Here is a 22,170-nt window from a genome sequence, read left to right as displayed (position 1 = left end):
TTCATCATTTTCATGGTGTGATTGTTATTATTACGAATAATATTGTTGTTGTGGTTATTATGTAGTTATTTTTATTGTTATTACAATGGCTAATTCAACCAGCTGAATCATTGTGGATGTGCTAGCGGAACCTTTGTGTTATCGTGCGACCCGGGGGGGGACTCTTTATCTGTTACACATTGAACGGCAACGTCACAACAAATCCCCACAATGGCGGAGGGAAGTGTTTTGGTTGAAGGGTCGTCCTTCATGGACCCTTTTAAAGGGTTTTTGTTGACATATTTCATGCCAGAGTCATGTTACGACGAGTTCTTTCTCAATTTCAACTTGTTGGACGGTAAGTGGCTTCTTTGTGTTAAATACCGGAAGTTTATTGAAGGGAAAGACACTTGAAGATGTTGCAATGCGTAACGTCATGCTGATAATAACTCAGAAACATGCTGTACATGCAACCTTAGGTCAGCAGACAGGTAGCTGCTATCGGGTCGTCAGTTTGTCTATTTTTAAAAACGCCGAATTCATAGTGCATTTATTCAGAATGTTATTTCAATGAATCATGAGTCACTTCATTTGGCAGCAGTGGAGCTACCTGTCACCTACTAAAGTGACCTGTTTTTCTTTGCCAATGTGTTGTCATTTAACTTTTATACCTGGTTTATGTTCACTGGAAACTGACCTGACATCAATCACTGATCACCACAGTGAAGAAAAAGACAAAACTGCCATATCCGAGATCAAGAGCCAAGCCTGACTAAATCAATGGTTAACACTGATCAGACTTATTCTAACTTTATGACACAAAATATTCCTGAATGCCTACTTAAGCACTGGGTGACATGTCCCTTCATTGCTTCATGAACACACACACACTATATTTTATTTTATTACACACTGTCCTGCAGCTTCATTACTCCTAGAGCCTGTATGTTAATGAATCCGCGGCTGCAAATAGTCCCAAACAAATGCACTATTTCCTCCTGTTCATGAAACCTTGTGTGTGTGTGTTTCTGTGTGATCTATGACAGCCAGCTAATCTTTTTATATTTCTTAATTTCAGTACCATGTCTGAAGATTTTACTAAGCAAAGGCCTGGGAATCGGCATCATCCTGGGATCAGTGATGGGTAAACCTCATCTCCACTTCTCTTTATATATTTTGAGTGAATTTCGAAAACATTTTAGTCATTATTGTTTTTGTCGTTTTGTAATCCCTTTATTTCCTCCCTTCTTTACAGTGAAACTGCCTCAGATCTTCAAGCTGATGGGATCAAAGAGCGCTGAGGGGCTGAGCTTCCAGACCATCCTGCTGGAGCTGCTGGCCATCACAGGAACAATGGCCTACAGTATCCACAACAAGTTCCCTTTCAGGTTGGGACGCAACGCAATGCAAATCAACCGTTTGAACTAGAGATTAACACAGAGCTCTCTGACTTCTGCCTCTGTAGTTTCATATGTTGAGTAACATGTGGCGGGTGTTTCCACAGTGCCTGGGGCGAGGCTCTGTTCCTCATGCTGCAGACGATCGCCATCGGCTTCCTCATTCAGCGCTATGGAGGAAACACCAGCAGAGGTAAGACTGCGTAGAGGACAGCAGCACTTCCCGCTCTTCCGACATGCCCCGCCCCTTTTGGGTGGAAGCAGCCTTTCTGATTTGACGTTCTCCCCCAGGTCTGCTGTTTATCGTGGTGTATGTCGGGCTGCTGATTCTCGTGCTGTCTCCGGTCACCCCCCTGTCCGTGGTCACCTACCTGCAGGCCTCTAACATGCCAGCCATCATCATCGGCAGGGTAGGACAAGACCTGTCATTTATAGTGTTGGAGCTATTCATTATTTTATATACTTATTTGTTTTACTTTTATTTATCGGCATATTCCATTAAACAGATACACTTTGTTCAGAATATAAACTTTACATATTGCAAAGGTAAATCACAACAACAAGAAAAAACAAATATAAAACTAAAATACAAAATGAAAATATATATAAATAAATAAAAATAAAGGAAAAAACAAAATCTTTTAGAGTTAAATTAAAGCTGATTACAAAGCAATGACTTGTACAGTTCATATTTGGTCATGGGTCGAATAATACAGGGATGATTTCACAAATTCTTCTTTTCTGTTGCATTATTTAATAGTTAAGCATTCATTTTATTGCTCTTTTAATAGAATAAATGTAACGCCACGACGGCAGTTAGATTTGTTATAGTTTGTTATGGTTTGAGGACAAATAACTGCGACATATAGTCATACACTTTTGACATTTAACATTTTAATCATTATTAAACCAGTTTAGTGATTGCTACCTGTTTCCATGCTGTTTGTCTCAGCTGATCCAGGCCGTCTCTAACTTCCGGAATGGACACACTGGCCAGCTGTCTGCCATCTCCGTCTTCCTGCTGTTTGCCGGTTCCCTCGCCCGCATCTTCACCTCTCTACAGGTAAGATAACATTTCTGTTTCCATCTTTCATTTCCTATAAAAATCCCCATGTTGAAAAACTCACTTTGCGCCATATTGTCCTCTCACAGGAAACTGGAGACACGCTGATGGCCCTCACCTACGTCATATCCTCCACCTGTAACGGCACCATCGCCCTGCAGGTGCTCTACTACTGGAACAGCTCTCCAGAACACAAGAAGAAGAAGAAGAAAAAGAAGAGCGAGTAGGCAAAAGGACAGTCGCTAAACTTGAATCAACGAGCAACACTTTTCTTTTCATATTCGACTATCTCAAAGAAGTGTCTTTAAAACTTGAATTGACAGACACTGGGAAGTATGGGGCATCGATTCTGCTGGACCAACCCTCGAAGGAAGGATGGGAACATGACATGCTGAGCAGGCTTTATGATTGACAGTTATCTGTTCTGTTGGTGGTGTGTATCTGTCCCGCTGTACAATACACTGTTATCACATTCCTCTCATCCAGTTTTCCTCATTGCTGTCGGGCTCGTATTTTCAAATGTTTTGGAACATGTTTGGCTGTTGATTTTTCAAATCCAGGTCCTGTATTTGTAATACTAATCAACAAGAAAAGCTTTTTGGGAAATTATTTGAAACGGTTTTGGATGCATGTAAAGACTGATTTGTTGTTTTATCATTTAACATAAACAGAATTCCTCACAAGCCTCTACACTTGCAAGATCTTTTCTGTGGTCTTAATTAGAATTTATTTTATGGAGTTTTAAATATGTAAAGTATAATGCACATTTCCAGTTATTTCTGATACCCAGCTAATGATCCAAAGAGAGTTTACAAATCACCTTTTACTTATTAAAATGAGTACTGACTAGTTATTATTTCTGATGCTAACATGTTTCTCAATAACTACACGGATAACACTTACCCGCCTTATGACAACATTGTGTCTCTTACCGGAAGAAACTCCATCATGTGACATGGAGTTTGGAGAACTTGTTTGTCCTGAAAGTGCCTGTTTTCCCGTCAGTCAACAAAATTGAGTAGAGAGTTACACTTAGCTATGGTGACTGGAAATATTACATCAGTAAACTGCATATCTATAGAAGGGATTTACATTCTTAAAATTACACATATTGTCTTTACAGCACTAACCTTGGCCCTGTTGTCCATTCTAACAAAGACAACAACAAATTATATATATATTTATTACTCTGAGGGTGGGAGTTTACCAGAGCCAAATTAGTTCCAAACAATGTCATATAAGTTAACATTTCTATTGTTTTTGTTGAGGTCTTTCAACCCTAACCCATCTGCATATACAACAAGATAAGCTAGAACTTTATTCTTAATGTGTAACTTATTAGCAGCTAAAAACAAAACCTGAATCTATTTTATAATTAACACAACATAAAAACATACCAAGGCTGCGTCAGTGTTTTTATGTTACAAATTCGAAGCATAAATTGAACAGAATTAGTGGAATATGAGTCTTTGGGATGCTTTGAGCTAGCTGCTAGCATTTCACAATGAAAATGCTAACAAATAAACAGTTACCATTAGCATAAGCATAACAAACGCTAAGTTGCCAGCTAAGACTAGCTAGCTAGCATTGGTTAGTAATGTTAAGGAAGATTCATGTAAACTGATACTAATTGAGTTGCTAATGTTGGCTTATGTATTACTAGAAAACAGAACACATTAACAGTCAGCTACTTGGAGCTACACTGAAAAACTGCAACATTGACTTCAATTAAATGTACAGAATCAGAATACCTTTATTCGTCCCACAGAGGGGACATTTGCATTTGTTACAGCAAGGAAAGAGCCAAAGACAGCTTAATATTAACCAAGAAGCAGGCATACAAAAATATTCAAACACAATTTACAAAATACACAGTTCTGAAGATAAAGCAGCCAGGTCTATATTGCACAGCTATTAATGGCATATATATTGCACATATTGCTCATCATTGGTATTTCACAACAAGGGGTGTTATAGCATAGTCATGTTGTTATATGCAAGGGCTACCAGGGACACATTTCATATAACTGTATTAGGTTCATTGAAAGCAATAATATTAAGTTAAAGTTATAATTGCTTTCAGCTAACCTAAAAAGGTTATGTAAAATGTGTTGACGTGATACATTTAATTAAAGTTAATGTTTGAGTTTTTTCAGTGTACCTTCTAATTATTTGTCTATCACAAGATAGTCACACCCCCAAAGCATTGTCTCTTTCCTTCTCAATGGGACCAGAATTGACGAAATGAACATCCTGCTGTATTGAAGAAGACTTCAAATAAGTTTGTGAGACCATAAACTCATTAGGAAAGGTTTACTGTTGTTATAAATTAAGTGAGAAGTATTGTCTTTTTCCTCATAGACTTCTATACAATCAGACCCTCTACTGTAAAGGTATGTTTTTGGACAGCAGCTGGTGGAGGAGGGACAGTAGGAAACGTGGGTTTGAGGGGGGCAGATGGCTGGAGAGCTGGAGGAGGGGTATACAGGGCCCCCCACCCTCAAAGCAGCAAAAGAAAAGAGTCGACTGGTTTACACTGACCATCAGAATGTATTTTCCATGCTGTGAGAAAAAGATTGTAACGTCAGTGGGACATATTCACACGCCACTCACTAACTGCCTGTTGCCATGGCTTGACTTGTCACCCCTGCCAAGGCGAGACCCTTACCTGTTGCTTCTCAGTCAGTGGGCTTTTGGGGACTGGCTGTGGGTTCAGATGTCTTCGGTTACGGTAATCAGATCAGCAAACAAGGGATGTCACTGGAAAAAGGAAAGTCTTTTCAGCACACTTGAAGACATGTCTCCTTTCCTCCCCGTGCCGGTCTGTTCCCCTAGAAATTAGAATAGTGCGGGACCCTTCCCTGCTCTCTGGTTTCAACAGAATGAATGCAATGACCCCTTGTGACAGCAGAGGCTGCTATTGCAGTTAACTGGGAATACACACACACTCAAACCACCACTCAAACAGAAGGCTGGACCTTTCCCCACTCACCACTCACTGTTTCTTATTAAATGTAAACTCTATGTTCACATGTTGAGTATAATCAACTACTTTACTGCTGCTCACAGTTTTCCCGGGCAGTTATGGATTCAACAATGGCTGTCACTTTACATTTCTCCCAACTTAGCTTTTGTTTTTACATGCCTTTTGAGCTCAGAACTCTAATAAATACACAAGTCATTTGCAACCAATTAACAACAGTAAAGACATATTTTATTAAAAAAATACATACACATCTATCATGTTGCAGAATGTGAATGTGTTTACAAGAAGATCACTGAAAATGTAGTTTTTCTGTGTTTTCCCTTCAATATCCACTATTGCAACTTAAGCATGATTTAACTTTGGTTTGTGCATGGTTCTTAGTTCTTAGTTTCTTGTCTCAGTTCTTGCTCTTATTTGGTTAAAGGTGGGGTAGGTAAGTTTGAGAAACCGGCTCGAGATACACTTTTTGTTATATTCCATGGAATGCTCTTAACATCCCGATAGCAATGAATATCTTAAGTGCTTTGACAAAAAATCCATAAAAAAATGTCATCTGTGGAAGCCGTAGTACTGTAAAAAGCACGACCAATCATTTTAGCCGGCCCGGCTAAAATAACTGGATGGCCTACCTGCCTGTCAGCCTTCCATCTGTGCACAAACTTATCTCGTGCCCTCATTGGTCATGTGCGCGTTCGTGTGTTGGAGGAGGGGCTCTGTAAGGAAGTGGCAGATTTTTTCCGGCTGTGTATTTTCAAATTCTAGCGATCTCGAGCTGGTTTCTCAGACTTACCTAACCTACCTTTAAGGTTAGGAATCTATGGAGGTCTTGGTTTAATATACAGAGTTAAAAAATACAAGTTGCATAGTTAAATCAGGAAACTCTTTACTTCAAGTGGACCTATCATGCTATATTTGAATAATATAGTATAGGACCATACCTATATAAGGCATATTTATACTTTTTTTTTTTTCAAAATACCAAACAGATCATGCATTTTAGCCATGCCTCATTTTGCTCAATTTGACATTTTTTAGCTCTGTTTTTGCAAGGGCAGATTCAGTGAGAACAGCACCATCTACAGGCCTGGCATATGTACTACAGCGTCTCCAGCGCTTTCGCAATGGCCTCCTGATTGGTGGAGTTGGCCCAATCGCCGTAGCGCCACTGTCCTGACGTCAGGACAGTGTTCAAATCTGGATCAGTTTTTATCAAATCCGTTGCAGCCCCTTTTTTAGAGATTTGGGTATGGAGGAAAATAGAGAGGGTTGTGTTTTCTGACACTTGGTGAGTTCCCTGGAACACCGGGGACACATATTCATGTATAAAAGACGTACAAAAGTGCATTTTGCATGATAGGTCCCCTTTAAAGGGGACCTATCATGCAAAATGCACTTTGTGATGTCTTTTAAACATACATATGTGTCACTCTTTTCCTCAGCCCGACTCAGCCTGGTTGTTCCTGGCCCTAGAACCACGATTTTATGGGGCCAGAAAAACTGTGAATTAGGACCCGCTAGCCGGTACTAGGCCAAGTGGAAACGCAACCAAAGACGGGCCGCTGACGTCACAGCTCTCTTAAACAGGGCTCCGCGCTGTAGTGGAAACGCGCCATAACAGGGCTTCAAAAGAGGGGTATGAGCAGTATGAGGCATGGCTACAATGGGTGATCTGTTTGGTATTTTGAAAAAAAAACTTCACAGACATGTTTTGTATAGGTATGGCCCTACAATATATGTTTCAAATATAGCATGATAGGTCCACTTTAAGTTACATTTATTAAACGTTTTTTTTCAAAATTCCAACTATTAATACTACTCAGAGGTGGGAAGAAACTAAGTACATTTACTCAAGTACTGTACTTAAGCAAATGTATTTGCTACTTTGTACTTTTATCCCACTACAATTCAGAGGTAAATCATGTACTTTTACTCCACTACATGTATTTAATACCTTTAGTATACTTTGCAGATCTGGATTAATGTTTGGAAATATAATCAACTCTTAAATCAGACTTTAGTTCCACCTGGAGTAAATTCACAAGCTACCCTGCAGTATACAAAGTCATTCAAACTAGCTGCACCTTTACCAGCTTTGAGAACACTTTAATGATCAATCATTATAAAACATATCAGATATATTATTCTGAAATGGACCAATCTGCACAATGACTACTTTTACTTTTGGTACTTTAAGTGTGTTTTATGCTAATACATTTGTACTTTTACTTGAGTAACATTTTGATTGAAGGACTTTTACTTGTACCAGAGTATTCCTACACTGGTATATTTCTACTTTTACTCAAGTACAAGATCTAGAGTACTTCTCCCACCTCTGACACTACTACTAATATTCTAAATCTACTCCCAGTACATAGGGAGATAACTGATAATTGTATTTTTATGGGAAATGATTATCCTATAGCTCCATAGCTGCCTCTGTTGTATGCATTAGCTCACATCCAAACATAAGTAAAAAGATCATGGTTGGCTCATCTGATGCTATCTAGCGATCTTACACTACGTAAAGACGACATTCCCTATATGTGAACACCATAGAGAGATGCACAATGTGTACCACATATGTTCCAAAACTACTAAAGATGTGGGCTTTCAATATGGTTGCCAGAGGGTGTGTTTCATCACCTGCATCCCCATTTAACTTTCTATTGAACAGGCCTTTCTTCACCATGCTAATGGGTGCGAGCCAGAGTTCAGGGAGGGGACAGAGCAGGTTGAGATCAACAACAGCAAAAGAAGAAAAGAAAGGGAAACCTTGCTTTTAATGAGAGCGATGTGGTGGGAGCCGAAGGAAGACTAGCCGCAGTTTGGCTCGTAGCTGATTGTGGAGCGGAGATGGTACTGATTGGTGTGTTTGCTGCCCGATCACCTGCCTCTTTTCATCTTGGGAGGTCCTTCTTCACTCTGCAGCTCCAGACTAGACTCACAACTCAATTTTTGTTCCGTCTAAACCTCGCCAAAACCAATATTGCCCAGACTGGTTCAGAAGATTTAAGGGTCATACATTAGTAACATTCTAAACTGCAGTCACATTAGTTGAAGAAAGGATAAAGATAAATTATGACATCCACCCTGAAATGTAACAAAGGATGTCAGATCAGGACAAATCCAGGCATTATATGATATTAAATTATTAACTATTCATTTCTGATGTTTTGTTCATGTAAAAAATGCTAACTTGTGAACCGTTAAAGTGCATATAAAGGTCCTCACACATGTTGATGACGCAGAAAGGCAGTTAACTTTAATTCAATAAAATTCACTTAAATAAAACGTAATTAAATTATTTGAATATTAAAAGCTAAATCCCCCCAGGGGCACCAGTTAATACCTGGACGAGGGCCCCAACATTGGTAGACGCAGCCCTGCATTTATCTACTGTGATTTAGCATAAAGCCAAAAAAAACTTAAGTGGGACTATAGAAAACATACTCTTTTTAAAACCTGAGAGGCAAATCTTCAACCTAAAACATATAACTAAATAAAGTCTCAACATGCTGAATTTTGGGAAAAAGCTCATCTACTCCGTCTTGAAACTAGAAATAAAAAGCAACACAAAATTAAAGGAATGAAACACAACAAACTGTGTTTATACTGCACAGGGAGACCATGAAGCATTATTAAACATAGACAGAAAGGTTTTTATTCATTCAAATAAAAAATGTGCAGTGTAATTTAAGGCTTTTCCAGCTCCTTTGACTAACTTCCAAAACAAATCAACAGGTTGTTTGGCTTTGAAGCACTGCACACATCGTGCGTTTAAACATTTATCGCACCTGCGATCTGTTTCATGTGTGGGCTGTTCACAACAAAGTAATCAGCGCACTGCCGTTCCCATCTCCTCGGACTATCTGAAAACCCCATGCTGAATAGAGTCAGTGGGGTGGGTGGAGGAGAATGGAAACATTAATGAAGATGAAATGTGCCGACAGTCCTTTCACATGCAAGCTCCATGCTAAGTGAGGTAAACATCTGTTTATCAGAACATCTAGAAATGCAGGGTGTTTCTGTGTTGAAAATAACACAGCCTACACGAAACCGGAGTATTTCAACACTAGAACAGTATTTCTGCCATTGTATTCCACCAGTCAAAATGTACCTAATGTTGTTATTATTCAACTAATTATAATTGTGTTCATACAACAAGTCTCAATGTGGAATGTGTTATGATAAGGCTGAATAAATTGGTATATTACTTTTGTTGTTGAAATACGTGATTTTTTTTGTTCAGTAATTATTGCTTAATAATTGTAATCATTGTTTTGTTTTTCTTGCCTCAAGGAGTTTTTAATTGATTACCTAGCCATCTAAAAAACAGCATGCTCAAGCTGTAAAACAAATGTTCCAAGAAATGCAAACTCACAGCATGACTCAGCAATACTTCTGCTTCTTTTAATTTTTTTATTTAGCAGGTCTCCCTTGAAAAAGAGAGCAATGATCTCAATGGGATACACCTGGATAAATAAAGGTTTGAAATGAAATGAAATGAATTTGAACTTTCTCAGAACTTTTTCTTGAATTTCCAGCTCCAATCATAATGCTATAGTTCCAACAATGTGCAAAGGTTAAAATCTGAGTATTTAAAAGAAAAACACTTTCAAATCACAGTGGATTTTTGATTCCCCCAGTGTAGTTGACAGATTATTGTTTAAGATATTGGATTATTTCAGATTGTACTTTTTTTTTACACCAATATGTGATCCAGTGATTTTGGCCAGACTCATATTGATTGACACTTCTCTAAAAATAGCTAACAACTCATAGACGTCTGATACCAAACATTTATTTTTTTGTATACTTACAAGCCAAAAGGTTTGGAAACAGGTTTAATATTCTATTTATTTTTGTATCATATAAATGTATATTCTTCTTTAGTTCAGAAAAATGTGGTAAATGCCATATTTCCCTTAGAAGTGTGGTACATTTTCAGACTAAAGGCACTTATTGAAGCCCTTCCATAATGTTTTCAGTCTCTGTTTCTGTGGGTTCCCATGAACAAACACCTGTAATCATATGACTTATGTTAAGTAAATCTTAAATTACAAACACAGAGAAAACAGAAGCTTCACCACTCCTTAAGTCCTTCCTCCTCCCACATACCCACCTTCTCCTCACCTCAGGGTGTGCCTCTCCCCACCTTCTGCAAACACACCTCATTAGAGTTACCTGTCAGTCACTCTGTCAGGGCTTAGCAAACACTTCCTTCTATTAGTAGCAGTGGGCCTGTACCTGCTGACAGCATACTGGCCGTCATGGTGGTCTGTCTGATTTCTAGAAAAGGAACTCAATCCAAATATATATTTTTGGTAGATTGTTGTTTCCACATATCCTCCCTCCTTTAATGGAAGATGTGACTTCTGCAGTTCTCAGACAAAACATTGATCCATATCTTACTTTAAGCACCCGTCAGTGTGTGTGTGTGTGTGTGTGTGTGTGTGTGTGTGTGACCTCTCAGTCCCACCCAGGTATCGCATGCCACCAGCTGCGCGCTCAGAAATGCAGCAGATCTCTTGTTCAGGGTTTACGTTCATTACAACTGAAGTGGCGCGATGCCAGAACAGCAGCCACCCACTTTTCACCTGCGTGCCAGCAAACAGCCCGCCCAGCCACCTGTGCACTCACAAAGGCAGGAAGACAGGGAAAGCCTTTAAATCACTGGGAATTATGAGCAGTTTCAATTCAGATGCATTATTGAGGCATGGGTTTATCATTAAGAAACATTTGAATGAGCTTCACAAGCCAATTATTATTAAACTATACAGTTTTTCTGACATTCTCGACATATTAAACTTAATATCATTAAAAAACAAGATAGCAAAAGGAAAAGTACAAAGAAGTCATAGTATAGAATGTTGGAACATGTCAAAAGACGACTCAGTATAGTATGTCGGAAATATAAAAAAATACAATATAATATCAGAAAAAAGCATGTGGAACATTTGAGAAAAATGGCATTGCATTGTATGTCAAAAAGGTATGTCTATAATGTTTTAAATCTGAGAAAAAGTTAAGTTAAGTATGTAGAAATGATGCAAAGTAAAGTCAGGAAAACCACAACATAGCAAAGGATGGCAAAAATATCAGGGGGAAAAATGACATAGTATACTATGTTGACAATGTCCGAAAGAAAGCATTGTATAATATGTGAAAAATTCGAAAATGAAAACATAGATGAATATATCAGAAAAAACAATATATTACTGTATGTCGAATAGACAGTTTAACAGTTTCATGTGTTTACATGTCTATGTGAGTGTGTGTGTGTGTGTGTGTGTGTGTGTGTGTGTGTGTGTGTGTGTGTGTGTGTGTGTGTGTGTGTGTGTGTGTGTGTGTGTGTGTGTGTGTGTGTGTGTGTGTGTGTGTGTGTGTGTGTGTGTGTGTGTGTGTGTGTGTGTGTGTGTGTGTGTGTGTACACAGTATGTGATTGCCCTGTTAGATAAGAGTTGTGTCTGGACTCCTGCAGGAATGCAGCAGGTATACGTATTAAAACCTCCTTTTGAAGTGTGTGCTCTCCTGCAGCAGTGTTGCCAAACTCATTTCTGTCTTTTTGTTTTGATATAATTCCTAATTCCTCCTCTTGCCAGTTGGAATTCTCATTGAGGACAGAGACAACAGCAGCATATGAATGAGAGCTTGACCTGCCAGTGAGTGAGCATAAATTAACTTCCAATCCACTCTGCAGAAACATGCAGGTTATGACTAGATTGTGTGTCACCACAGTAAATGCCGATTGGCACTTAAACCCCCTGTTGGTAAGCACCACCTGATTCTCAGGCACACATTGACCACAGCTCTTTGTGGAGACTTTTAAGTCACTCTCGGCAGATCCATGGCAACCACTTGTTGAAGCCTCACTGCTTGTTGCTAAGTGATGGGATGTATTGGACCAGAAAATCCTTCCATTGACACTCACTCCACCCCCTTCTCCACCCACTCCTCTCCCCACCCCATCCCTCCCCGCCCGTGGACCGCAGCCAAAACAACCCACATATATGCAGGAACTTCCGCTAGTTACAGGGCAAGAAAAGTTGGTTCTTTGCCAAAATGTACCTAAAAGGTGAACATTTAAAAGTGTTATGTTCTACGTATTTGACATCCCCCTAAGATTAATTGAAAAAAATACTTTACAACAGCAAATAAAGCAACTTTGGCTTAAAGAGTTCAACTGGTTTATATAGACATATCCAAGCTCAAAACAAATGTTTTGAAGCACCCTACTTTTATAATGCTCAGATGAGTCCTTGAGAAAGTTCCATAGGATCTTAATGAGGTTCAAGGGATCCTTGAGAGACTCAGGAAGCTCCAGTGGGGGTGCAATGATAAACAAAAGTAACACTCATTTTAATATCATTTTCAGATGCACCATTGCCCATTGGAACCATTGACACAATTAAAAAGGCTACATCATGAACTACCATATTACCATCACCTGTTAAATGTAATCACTTTCAGACAAAGTTTGAGAAACTGCTTTCTCCTCAGACCCCCCCTGCATCTGTTCTCCTCCTCCTCCGGTTGATCCTGGTGCCCTCATCTCCCCCCCCCCCCCCCCCCCCCCCCCCCCTTCTCCCCCCCCCATCCCCTCCCCTCATTGACCGATTAGCCGGTGCGGGGTTCTCTCCATTTCCATGAGAAAGGCGGCGGTCGGTGAAAGGGTTAAGCCAGAGGACGAAGCCCCCCAAAAAGCAGCCCTAATTTTCTGCCCGGCGGGGGAGTGGGGGGAAGCGGGGCGCGGGAACAAAGACGCCCGGGGGAGGAGCGGAGACTCCGGCTTTACTATATGCACCTGCGGCCTGAAAAGCCCCGGACAATGCGCCTCCGACACGGCCAATTACGAACGGGCCATCCACCCGCTTTCTCTGTGGAGGGACGGGGGGACGGGGGGTGAAAGGGAGGAGGAGGGAAGCGGAGAAAGTGAATTTTAAAAGAGGGTAAAGATAAGAAAGTAAATAATCGAGCTTTAAATCATTCCAGGCACTATAGACTGCCGCCCCCCATTCACCCTCACCCATCACATCTCCCCACCCCTGGCCCGGGCAGCCATGTTTCCCCGCTAATGTGCACTTTTGTCCGGGCTTTTCTTCCGAGCAGCGCTGACGGCCTCGCTGTGAAAGTGAAATAAAGGTCGGGTTTGATTGCTGGTATGCCATTCTTATTCTCGATAATGATTCGGATGGATGAGGTCATGTTTGAAGCAACAGCTGAGAAACAGCCAATAATAGTCTCTGCTGACACAGATAACAAGCTTTTCCAATTCACCTGAGATACTGAGGCCACTGATTCCACTGGGACTTGTGAGAAAGGATGGCTTTAATTATAGTAAGCACAATAATCTCATAGACTACTAAGGGGGAACCATAATTAAAAGCCTATAATACTGTAGGCTAAGTGTTTATGTTGAGAAATGTGATGAGAAGTCTTAGTAGAATGTTGGAAAATATTTAATAAAAAAAACATAGGCCTACAAAAATACAACATAGTACAATGTCGATAATGTCAGAAAAAAGCACTAGAATATGTGGAAAATGTTAGATAAAACCGATGTAGTATGGTATGTCTAAAATATCGTTAAAAAAAGACCTAGTGTAGTATGTTGTAAATATAAAAAAACAACTACAAAGTATAGCATATTGAAGTTAATTCGTTCAATTTGGATAATTTAATAATAAAAACGTAAATCATTATTTCAGCCTTTAGTAAACCCAACCACTTATAGTTTAAATCTCTTTTCAGAATTGAAGTTTTATCATTGTCCAAAATTACCATTGACTTCCATTTATTTGTATGAATATTAAGTGTCTTGTGTCGATTGAACAAAGCTTTTTTCCCCCATCCACTAAACAAAAACTATTTTTAAACTTTTGTAGAAAGTTTTTAGTTTGCTTTTGGATTTACGTATCATATGGAAATAAACAGGCCTAAATTACATTTAAAGATGAAACTTTACAGCGTAATCCAAGTTGTGTAAAATGTGGAACTAGTAAAATGCAACTCCTCAGAAATAACTTGCATTTAAAAAAAAAAAAAAAGAATGTCAACTTTGTTCACACTGTCCAGTTTATTTTTAGGTCAATGTTGGCAATGGTGGCCTAGGTTCTAGATGTATTGACAGTTCTATCTAAAAAAACAAAAATGGCCTCTTAAGTGTAGTTGAAAATGTGTTCTGTCAACTGAAAAAGCTAGCAAGTGGACCTTGAGCAAGGATATTTTTCGTCGGTGTGAAATGAGAATTCACTTATTGCTGTTGAACTAAAGTACACAAAAACAGATAGCGAGACATCATTGATGAAAAAGGATTTGTACTTTTTATTAATATTGTCATGAATGCCATAACAAAGATTTTTTTAATCAAAAAAAAAGAATCAAGACTCTTAGTATAAGAGCCTAAAAATGTATACATTATTTACATGAATGATACATACAGTAACTCTAGTATATGGCAGCATTTACATACAAGAGAATTCATTCTAAAAATAGAGAAACAAGTCAGTATAAAAGTTAAACACTTGGGTAACAATGTAAACATTCACGCATTACTTTAATAGAATTGCTCTCCCTTTTTCAAAAATAAGTAAGGCATCTGTTTCCAGTGCATGTTGAGTTAGTAATGGAATGCTTCAAAGTTAACTGTCGGAATAATCTACCACATTCAATATTCACAGTGTTTGAAGTTGAATATAAAGTTCCCTTTAGGTCCATAGCAGCACTAGTAACCAGACAGCAGGCTAGACAATAACAGCAGTCAGATTCAAAGAACCAGGATTAAAAGCACTTATTTTAAAGAATGATGGAATAACACACAGGTAAAGTTATCTGGAAAAGTTTAGAACAGATTTGCTGGAGATCTGAATCCTGCTTTGATACATTCTCTTTACTGGTAGTAAAACACAAACAAATTGACAGGTCAAAAAAGGTGCCTGAAAGGCCTTTTGTCAATCCAGGTCACTTTGTGGAAGACGAGTCGTAATCTGCTATTTGGAACAAAACTACTGAAATGTAGCATTTCATATTAAATTTCATCCACTTACTGAAAAGCCTAAAAACAATAAAACTCTTGCCTAGAGCAAAGTGACAATGAAAACAGAGCGAGCGCCAAAACAACGCATCTGAACACTTACATCAAAAGATCAAATCTAAAACTAAATTATAGCAAATAAAGGTCGTACAGGCAGCAGAAACAGCATCACCCCTCTCCCCAGTGTAAACCAGTGATCTGAAATGTAGGCTTGAGAACCAGCCTGGCTCTGCGTTGTGAAGAGACACCGCAGATCAGAAGCTGTTCTGGTTCCTGTGGATGCAGTGCTGATTGTCCAACAGGTGTTTTCCCAGGCATCCCACAAGATTTCATCAGTTAAAAAAAATACACAAAAAAAGCAAGAGTACTAAACCAAAGCCAGGGCAAAGAGTGTTCATTTCAAAAACAGCTTTCAGTTGTGCATTTACTTCCCTACCGACCCCCGCTCACATCACAACAAAAAAAGACTCAACGGGCACTTCAGCTCAGGTGATTGGTCTGTCACCAGCTGAGAGATTGTGTTGCCGTGACGTTTGTCTCCGTGCTGCGGCTCCGTGGTCCAACAGTGGAAGACTGAACCCGCCGACTGGCCCTGGGATTGGAGGTCATGAGTGCCAGTGTTTAGGGAGGGGTTAAATGGAGTCTTTTGACTTATTATGGAGAAGTTCTAAAAAATATAAAAAGACAGAAAAGGACAGAAGTATGTACACAATAAACAGACGTGGCCCCTGTCTTCACTGCAGTCCTTCTGCTGGAGGGTGGTGGGCAGGGGGGGGGGCTCTGTACGTGTGGTGGTGGGGTTTATCTTTACTGGTGGGGCACCACAGAGGTAGAAAAACAGCTTTTCAATTAATAAAAACGTAGTCGTCACTTCACGTCTGGAACTGCAGGCACATCTGGATCTGGTAGACTACCGAGTGCAGGGAGAAAGTTTCCCTTCACGCCGCGTGTCTCTTTGTCTTCCACGCCCGACTCCATCTCCTGTCCCGCCAGCTGTGCATCTTGAGCTTTCCTGGTCCTGGTCCTCCCACTCAGTCTCACCCAACCCCCCCCCCCCCCCCCAAGCGCCCCCCTTGACTCCCCACTTCCAGTCCTAGATGTGCGTCAGTGGGACGGTTCCGGAGAGGTAGTGCTGCTGGACGCTGGTGTAGCCCCTCTGTGCTCCAGTGGGGTCACTGCCGTCCCCCCCCGGCCCGGGGATGTACATGCTGATCATGTCCCTGAGGTCCCCCTGCAGAGGGCCCCGGTGGTGGTTGGGCACCCCGGTCGGAGGAGAGTGGGACACCTGTTCTGCCTTCACCATGGACATGACGGGACTGGGCTGCTGGGGACTGCTGCCGTAGGACATGGGGCTGTGGGGGGGGGGAGAAGAAGACACATGTTAGACACCATCAGAGAGTTTAAAATATAAATAGAAGAGAGAAATCAGACCATACAGTGACATGTAAAAATTCAAATTGTTGTAACACGTTTTAATTTGTTTAGGATGCACTGCATCAGGACTCTTCCCTTTCATCAAAGTGTGTTTACTGTGTAACAAACTCATTTCATATGTGTGAAAAAGAAAACTTTTAAAACAAACTGGATATTCAAATCCAAAGACAAGGGCTGTTCCAAGATCAGCCACATTAAAACTAATGGACTGTGGGAAAAGACACTCGGCAGTGAATAGAATAAAACATTAATTTGCATCTTCTGTAGGGTAATGGATTCTGAATGTCACAGCATTTCAAGTGAAACCAGATTTTTCTCACACCAACGATCCTAATTGAATCAGCAGTTTATTTTGTACGTTGAGGAAGTTACATCAACTTCAGTGCACTTTTAACGGTCTGGGCCCCAAAAAAGTATTATACATTGAGGCCTCTGGATCAAGACGTCACATAATCAGGGTTAAATTGCTCAGGGAAAAATACCTAACAATGAATAATTATATTAATTTGATTCATTAACTGGAAACCTGACATATGTGTTGAAAGAAGAAAACAAGATATTTTGGTCAGCTCCACTCTAAATCAAGTTGCAAAAAAAGCATAACAAGACATACAATAGGAGAAAAAAGGGTTTAGAAAGTCCAAAGTCATGGCAAAGTGCATTGAAGCATCACTGTAGAGACAGCAACAGAAAACTACAAAATGGTGACTTGTTTTACACAATGTCCCATCTAATAAAGCTGAGTCAGGTCTAGTTTTATAAGCTTACCGCAAGAGAAACTTATATAGTGAAATAGTTTAAAGATACTAGGCTCTGAGTTTAAATAATTACCTCGACCTCACAAGGTAGGACTTCTGAGTTTCAGACTTATTTTTCTTACTTTAAAAAACTCTTTCAAAATAATGTTTGTGATTCCTTACAGGAAAGGACAGGGATCGACAAGTCAGGCGTATGACTAAAAGCTGCTGACAGACGAGTAACTGATAAGGCAAATCAAAACAGCTTTCACAGATTCACCTGCTGGAGAACAAAGCTGTTAACGCTTCAGTTGAGTCACCTGTCAGAAAGTGACCAAATGATCAAAAACTAGAGTACATTTCCACATCATCTATCCTCACATTTGTCAAAGTCTTTGTACTGAAGGGGGACATGAGACCTGAGGCAGGAGGCAGGGACCCAGAAGTGGAACTGGGACAATGGTTTAGCAGGAATAGGGGATTGTGGGTAAGGGACCACACACAGAGAGGCCCTTCCTACCGTCAAGTCATCCTGATCAACATTCCAGGCAGGACCCAGCCCAGAGCAAAGCGTCACACGCATAACAAGTAGGCACCAGACTGAAGCCTGTTGTTCCTGTGACTCAATGGGACTGAATGTACTTTATCGCAACATTTCCACCTGATTAAAGTCTCACTTTAAAGTGATGTCTCGCATCAGGTGCACTCTGTAGAATGGAGGTTTATTTGCAGCTCCCTTCATTCTTTCTGTAGTTCACATCTATTAAAAACATTTAGATAGTTAAAAAAATAAAAAGTGAAATCAATGAACATGTTTTAATGTTTCTTCAAAAGTTTCTGTCAATTAGTCACAACTAACAGAACAAATATATTTATATTTTTTAAATGGAGTGTAGCCTAAGTGACTAAAGAGGTGAATTACACGGACCAACTTATAAAAAGATAAAACCTTAAGGAAACTAGAAAGCATCAATTAAACGACTGTAGTCTCTGCGCATGCGCTCCCAGATGAAGTAGTGCTTGTGTGAATTCTCCACTGATTGTCATTTAAAAGCGTTTACAATAGATTTAACTATCTTTTTAAAGCATTTTTAGGAAGTCGGTATCACATACAATTATTTAATGTATGCCTTGTAAGCAGTACTTCAAGAATTAGTACTTTTGATTAACTCTTTAATAATTTAAACGCGCCAGATTGTGACGCAGGTGGACGTGGCTATACCGTGCAGTTGGAGACCTTGTTTGGTGACTTTCATTTAATTAAGCAGGTTTCTCGAATTCAGACAATTTCCTATGTCATTTAAATATAAAATAGATTAAAATCACAATTTAATTAAAGTCAGTACGTGTTGTCCGCACTTTAGTTAGGATATGTTCTCTGTCAAGAGGAACGACAAAGTTTCCAAATGTTTAAGCCAGTTACAAAAGTTATTATTGTACACGCTCACCTGTAAGAGTTGGCTCCGTTCATGTAGGACTGTGCTGCCGTCATCGCAGGTGGGTACTGCAGGGCGGACAGGTCGTACCGGTGCAGCTGCTGGGTGTAGCCGAGAGCCTCGCCCTGCATGCCGGCGTACCCCCCAGTGGGGCCCCAGCCGTAGCTGTCCATCCTGGGACTGCCACCTTGGCCCTGCGCCGCCACCAACAGGTTCCCTGCTGACAGCGGGTACTTGCCCACCTGCGTGTCCTTCTTCAGCAGGGGCTTAGTCTTGCGACGTGGCTTGTACTTGTAGTCGGGGTAATCCTTCATGTGGACGGCCCGGAGCCGCTTGGCCTCGTCGATGAAAGGCCGCTTCTCGGCGTCCGTCAGCAGCTTCCACTCGGCCCCCAGCCGCTTGCTGATCTCGGAGTTGTGCATTTTGGGGTTTTCTTGGGCCATTTTGCGCCTCTGTCCTCTGGACCAGACCATGAAGGCGTTCATGGGCCGCTTCACTTTATCCATGGGGTCGACTCCAGGGGGACACGCAGTTTTGGAGCCCGGGTGAGAGTTGCCATTGATGCCCATGCCCCCAGTCATGTTGCCAGTGACCGGGGACATGCCCTGAGAGGTCTGGTGAGAAGGCGGCTGGCCGGTGGGCTTCAGCTCGTGTTCCATCATGCTGTACATGTTGGAAAGTTAAGTTAAGACGGGTAACAGGAGAGTTAAACGCTGAAAGCCTTCGTCGCCGTCCACCTGGCGACCTGTGGCTTGGTTTAACCGGGAGCACCGGGTGATGCAAATCAACTAATTACTCACGACGCTTCCCGGGATTCAAAACACTGCAACGGACGAGCAGTGTTCACTTAAATGATATAAGTCTGGCTGTGGCAGTCATTACTTTGTCACTGAAATACACAAAGGTGATTTAAAAGCCTCTCCTCAGTGCTGTGAAAAACAACTTGTTGTCAGACGGCCAACTCACACACTGAACTCTTCAGCTGCTCACTCCCAAAGTTGCCCCGCTCTCGTGCGCAAGCAGCTCTCTGTGGACCAATAAGAACGCGAGGAGCTTCAGTGCGTGTGCGCGCATGAATTTGCAACTGAAAGGGTTTCGAGGACGCGCAAAACACTTGTTGATGACGATGGTGGAGGGAGGGGGGGGGCATTCCAGAGAGACAAGGCCTATCTTATTATTCAATTATTGTTAACCACCTGATCAATTGATTCACATTTCAATCGAAGGGTGTTTAATCAAAGTTGTCCACAAAGGGAGTGTTAAAAAATCACTGCGTAGGGTTCATTAAACACACACACTTACACACACGGTTAACATGTTTTAAACCTCAAACCAAAAGGCACAACAAGCTGCCTGAATCTGTCTTTTTTCACCCCATGTATTTATAATGTTCATGCACTGCATGAGACAATTAGTCATATAAATACACTTTTTTTTAACAAGTACAATAAGACAAAACAAAAAAGTAAAAGTAGATGTATCTTGAATATGACATAAGATAGTACTTTATTGATCCCAATTTGGGACATTTTTGTCATATTATATTAACAAAATCAGTGCAGTTTCCAAAAAACAACATCAACAAATATACATATGTACAAATCAAATGTCTAGCTAGCTAAATAATATCATTGTTTTCATGGGCTGTTTTTAGAATTAACAGCAAAAATACTTCATAGGAAAAAACACAAGATAAGATAAAATAAGATAGTACTTTATTGATCCCAATTTGGGAAATGTTTGTGTTGCAGCAGCATCATGCATTTAAATGAATGATTTAGTCCCTTCAGGCCCCCTGTTGGACTTCATTTCTTCCCATTCTGCAGTGTATTTGTATCCACTTTGTTTAAGTACCCATCAGGTGCAGTGGGGACTGCAGACTACAAATGGCAGCTTCATTATCATGTCCAGACTTCACAAGGCTTCAAAGTTGTTCAACTACTAGGACACAGCACCCCTCTTCACCACCTTTATCTGCATCGTATGGGCCCCACAAGGGTCTGGGTCTTCGTCTACTTTGCACTACCAATGTAGGGCAAATAAAATAGGCAAAAGTTAGTGATATAATGACTCAAGGCAGTTTGTTAATCTGTTGGTTATAGGCTTGAATCTTCAGTTCCCAATGGTAATTGTACCTTTTGTTCCACTCCCAACTTTGATTTACATCTGTCTTAACTTAATTTTCACAACACAGCCCTTGGCCATTAAGAGGGTAAACTAGTCCGACTCAATCAAAAACCTTAACATTATTATTAGTCCAGGCTAACAGCAAATAAAATGCTTGTTGTGTCTTCTTTAAAGCGACGCTTTTGAGAAGCCTGACCCTCTTTTCAGACGATTGTGCTGAAGACATGTCCCTATACACGGGTATTGATTCAGCTACAATGGCACAGAGAATTACTTTAGAGCTGCGGGAGAATGAGGAAGATCTTTGTAGGTTTGGCAAAATAGACCTCTTCTTTTGCTGTCCTCGGGAGTCTTTGTTAGCAGCAGTGTTTTCGGAAACTACAAGGACCGCGCTGTCTCCGATTCTACTCAACTTCATCCAGAGTTGGCTTCACTGAGGAAGTAGATAAATCCTTTCATTTAGCCTGGCAAATAAAGTGACATATAGAAGCTTTTTGTTCACTTTTTGACACTTCTGTGGTATAATGCATGGCCAGAGGTGGGAGAAGTACTCAGATCTTGTACTTTAGTAAAAGTAGAAGTACCACAGTGTATGAATACTCGGTTTTAAGTAAAAGTCCTGCAAAAATATTACTCAAGTAAAAGTACAAAAGTATTATCATCAAAATATACTTCAAGTACCAACAGTAAAAGTAGTCATTGTGCAGATTGGTCCTTTTCAGAATAATACATATGATATGTTTTATAATGATTGATCATGAAAGTGTTCTCAAAGCTGGTAAAGGTGCAGCTAGTTTGAATGACTTTGTATACTGCAGGGTAGCTTGTGAATTTACTCCAGGTGGAACTAAAGTCTGATTTAACACTTGATTAGATTTCACATCCTTCATCCACATCTGTAAAGTATCAAGGTACAAAATAAATGAATGTAGTAAAATAACATGTTTTACCTATGAATTGTAGTGGAATGGAAGTACA

General features: G+C 40.3%; 2 protein-coding genes across 2 annotated transcripts; one reads left to right on the top strand and one right to left on the bottom strand.

The window, feature by feature from the left end:
• Positions 1-177: 177 nt before the first annotated feature.
• On the top strand, positions 178-3,127 carry mpdu1b (mannose-P-dolichol utilization defect 1b). The gene is made up of 7 exons (XM_034139679.1): positions 178-337; positions 1,058-1,123; positions 1,235-1,367; positions 1,484-1,569; positions 1,668-1,786; positions 2,329-2,439; positions 2,529-3,127. Exons 1-7 carry the CDS (start codon positions 211-213, stop codon positions 2,664-2,666), a joined length of 780 nt encoding a protein of 259 aa, XP_033995570.1. The 5' UTR covers positions 178-210; the 3' UTR covers positions 2,667-3,127.
• An 11,598-nt stretch (positions 3,128-14,725) lies between these two features.
• On the bottom strand, positions 14,726-20,066 carry sox19b (SRY-box transcription factor 19b). Its single transcript, XM_034139667.1, has 2 exons — positions 19,078-20,066; positions 14,726-16,810 (listed from the first exon to the last, which is right to left on the bottom strand). The coding sequence occupies exons 1-2, from the start codon at positions 19,734-19,736 to the stop codon at positions 16,552-16,554; spliced, it is 918 nt and encodes a 305-aa protein (XP_033995558.1). The 5' UTR covers positions 19,737-20,066; the 3' UTR covers positions 14,726-16,551.
• Positions 20,067-22,170: the final 2,104 nt, after the last annotated feature.

The sequence above is a fragment of the Trematomus bernacchii genome, unplaced genomic scaffold (assembly GCF_902827165.1).
Source record: "Trematomus bernacchii unplaced genomic scaffold, fTreBer1.1, whole genome shotgun sequence".
In the NCBI taxonomy this organism is placed as follows: Eukaryota; Metazoa; Chordata; class Actinopteri; order Perciformes; family Nototheniidae; genus Trematomus; species Trematomus bernacchii.
The sequence above is the reverse complement of the archived record's forward strand: the minus strand, read 5'-3'. Positions and strand labels throughout refer to the sequence as shown.

Coding starts and splice junctions, on each gene's coding strand:
- mpdu1b (XM_034139679.1), top strand. CDS start 211: ATGGCGGAGGGAAGTGTTTTGGTTGAAGGGTCGTCCTTCATGGACCCT. Junction 1,570..1,667: donor TGGAGGAAACACCAGCAGAG/GTAAGACTGCGT, acceptor GTTCTCCCCCAG/GTCTGCTGTTTATCGTGGTG. Junction 2,440..2,528: donor GCATCTTCACCTCTCTACAG/GTAAGATAACAT, acceptor GTCCTCTCACAG/GAAACTGGAGACACGCTGAT.
- sox19b (XM_034139667.1), bottom strand. CDS start 19,736: ATGTACAGCATGATGGAACACGAGCTGAAGCCCACCGGCCAGCCGCCT. Junction 16,811..19,077: donor AACGGAGCCAACTCTTACAG/GTGAGCGTGTAC, acceptor CCCCCCCCACAG/CCCCATGTCCTACGGCAGCA.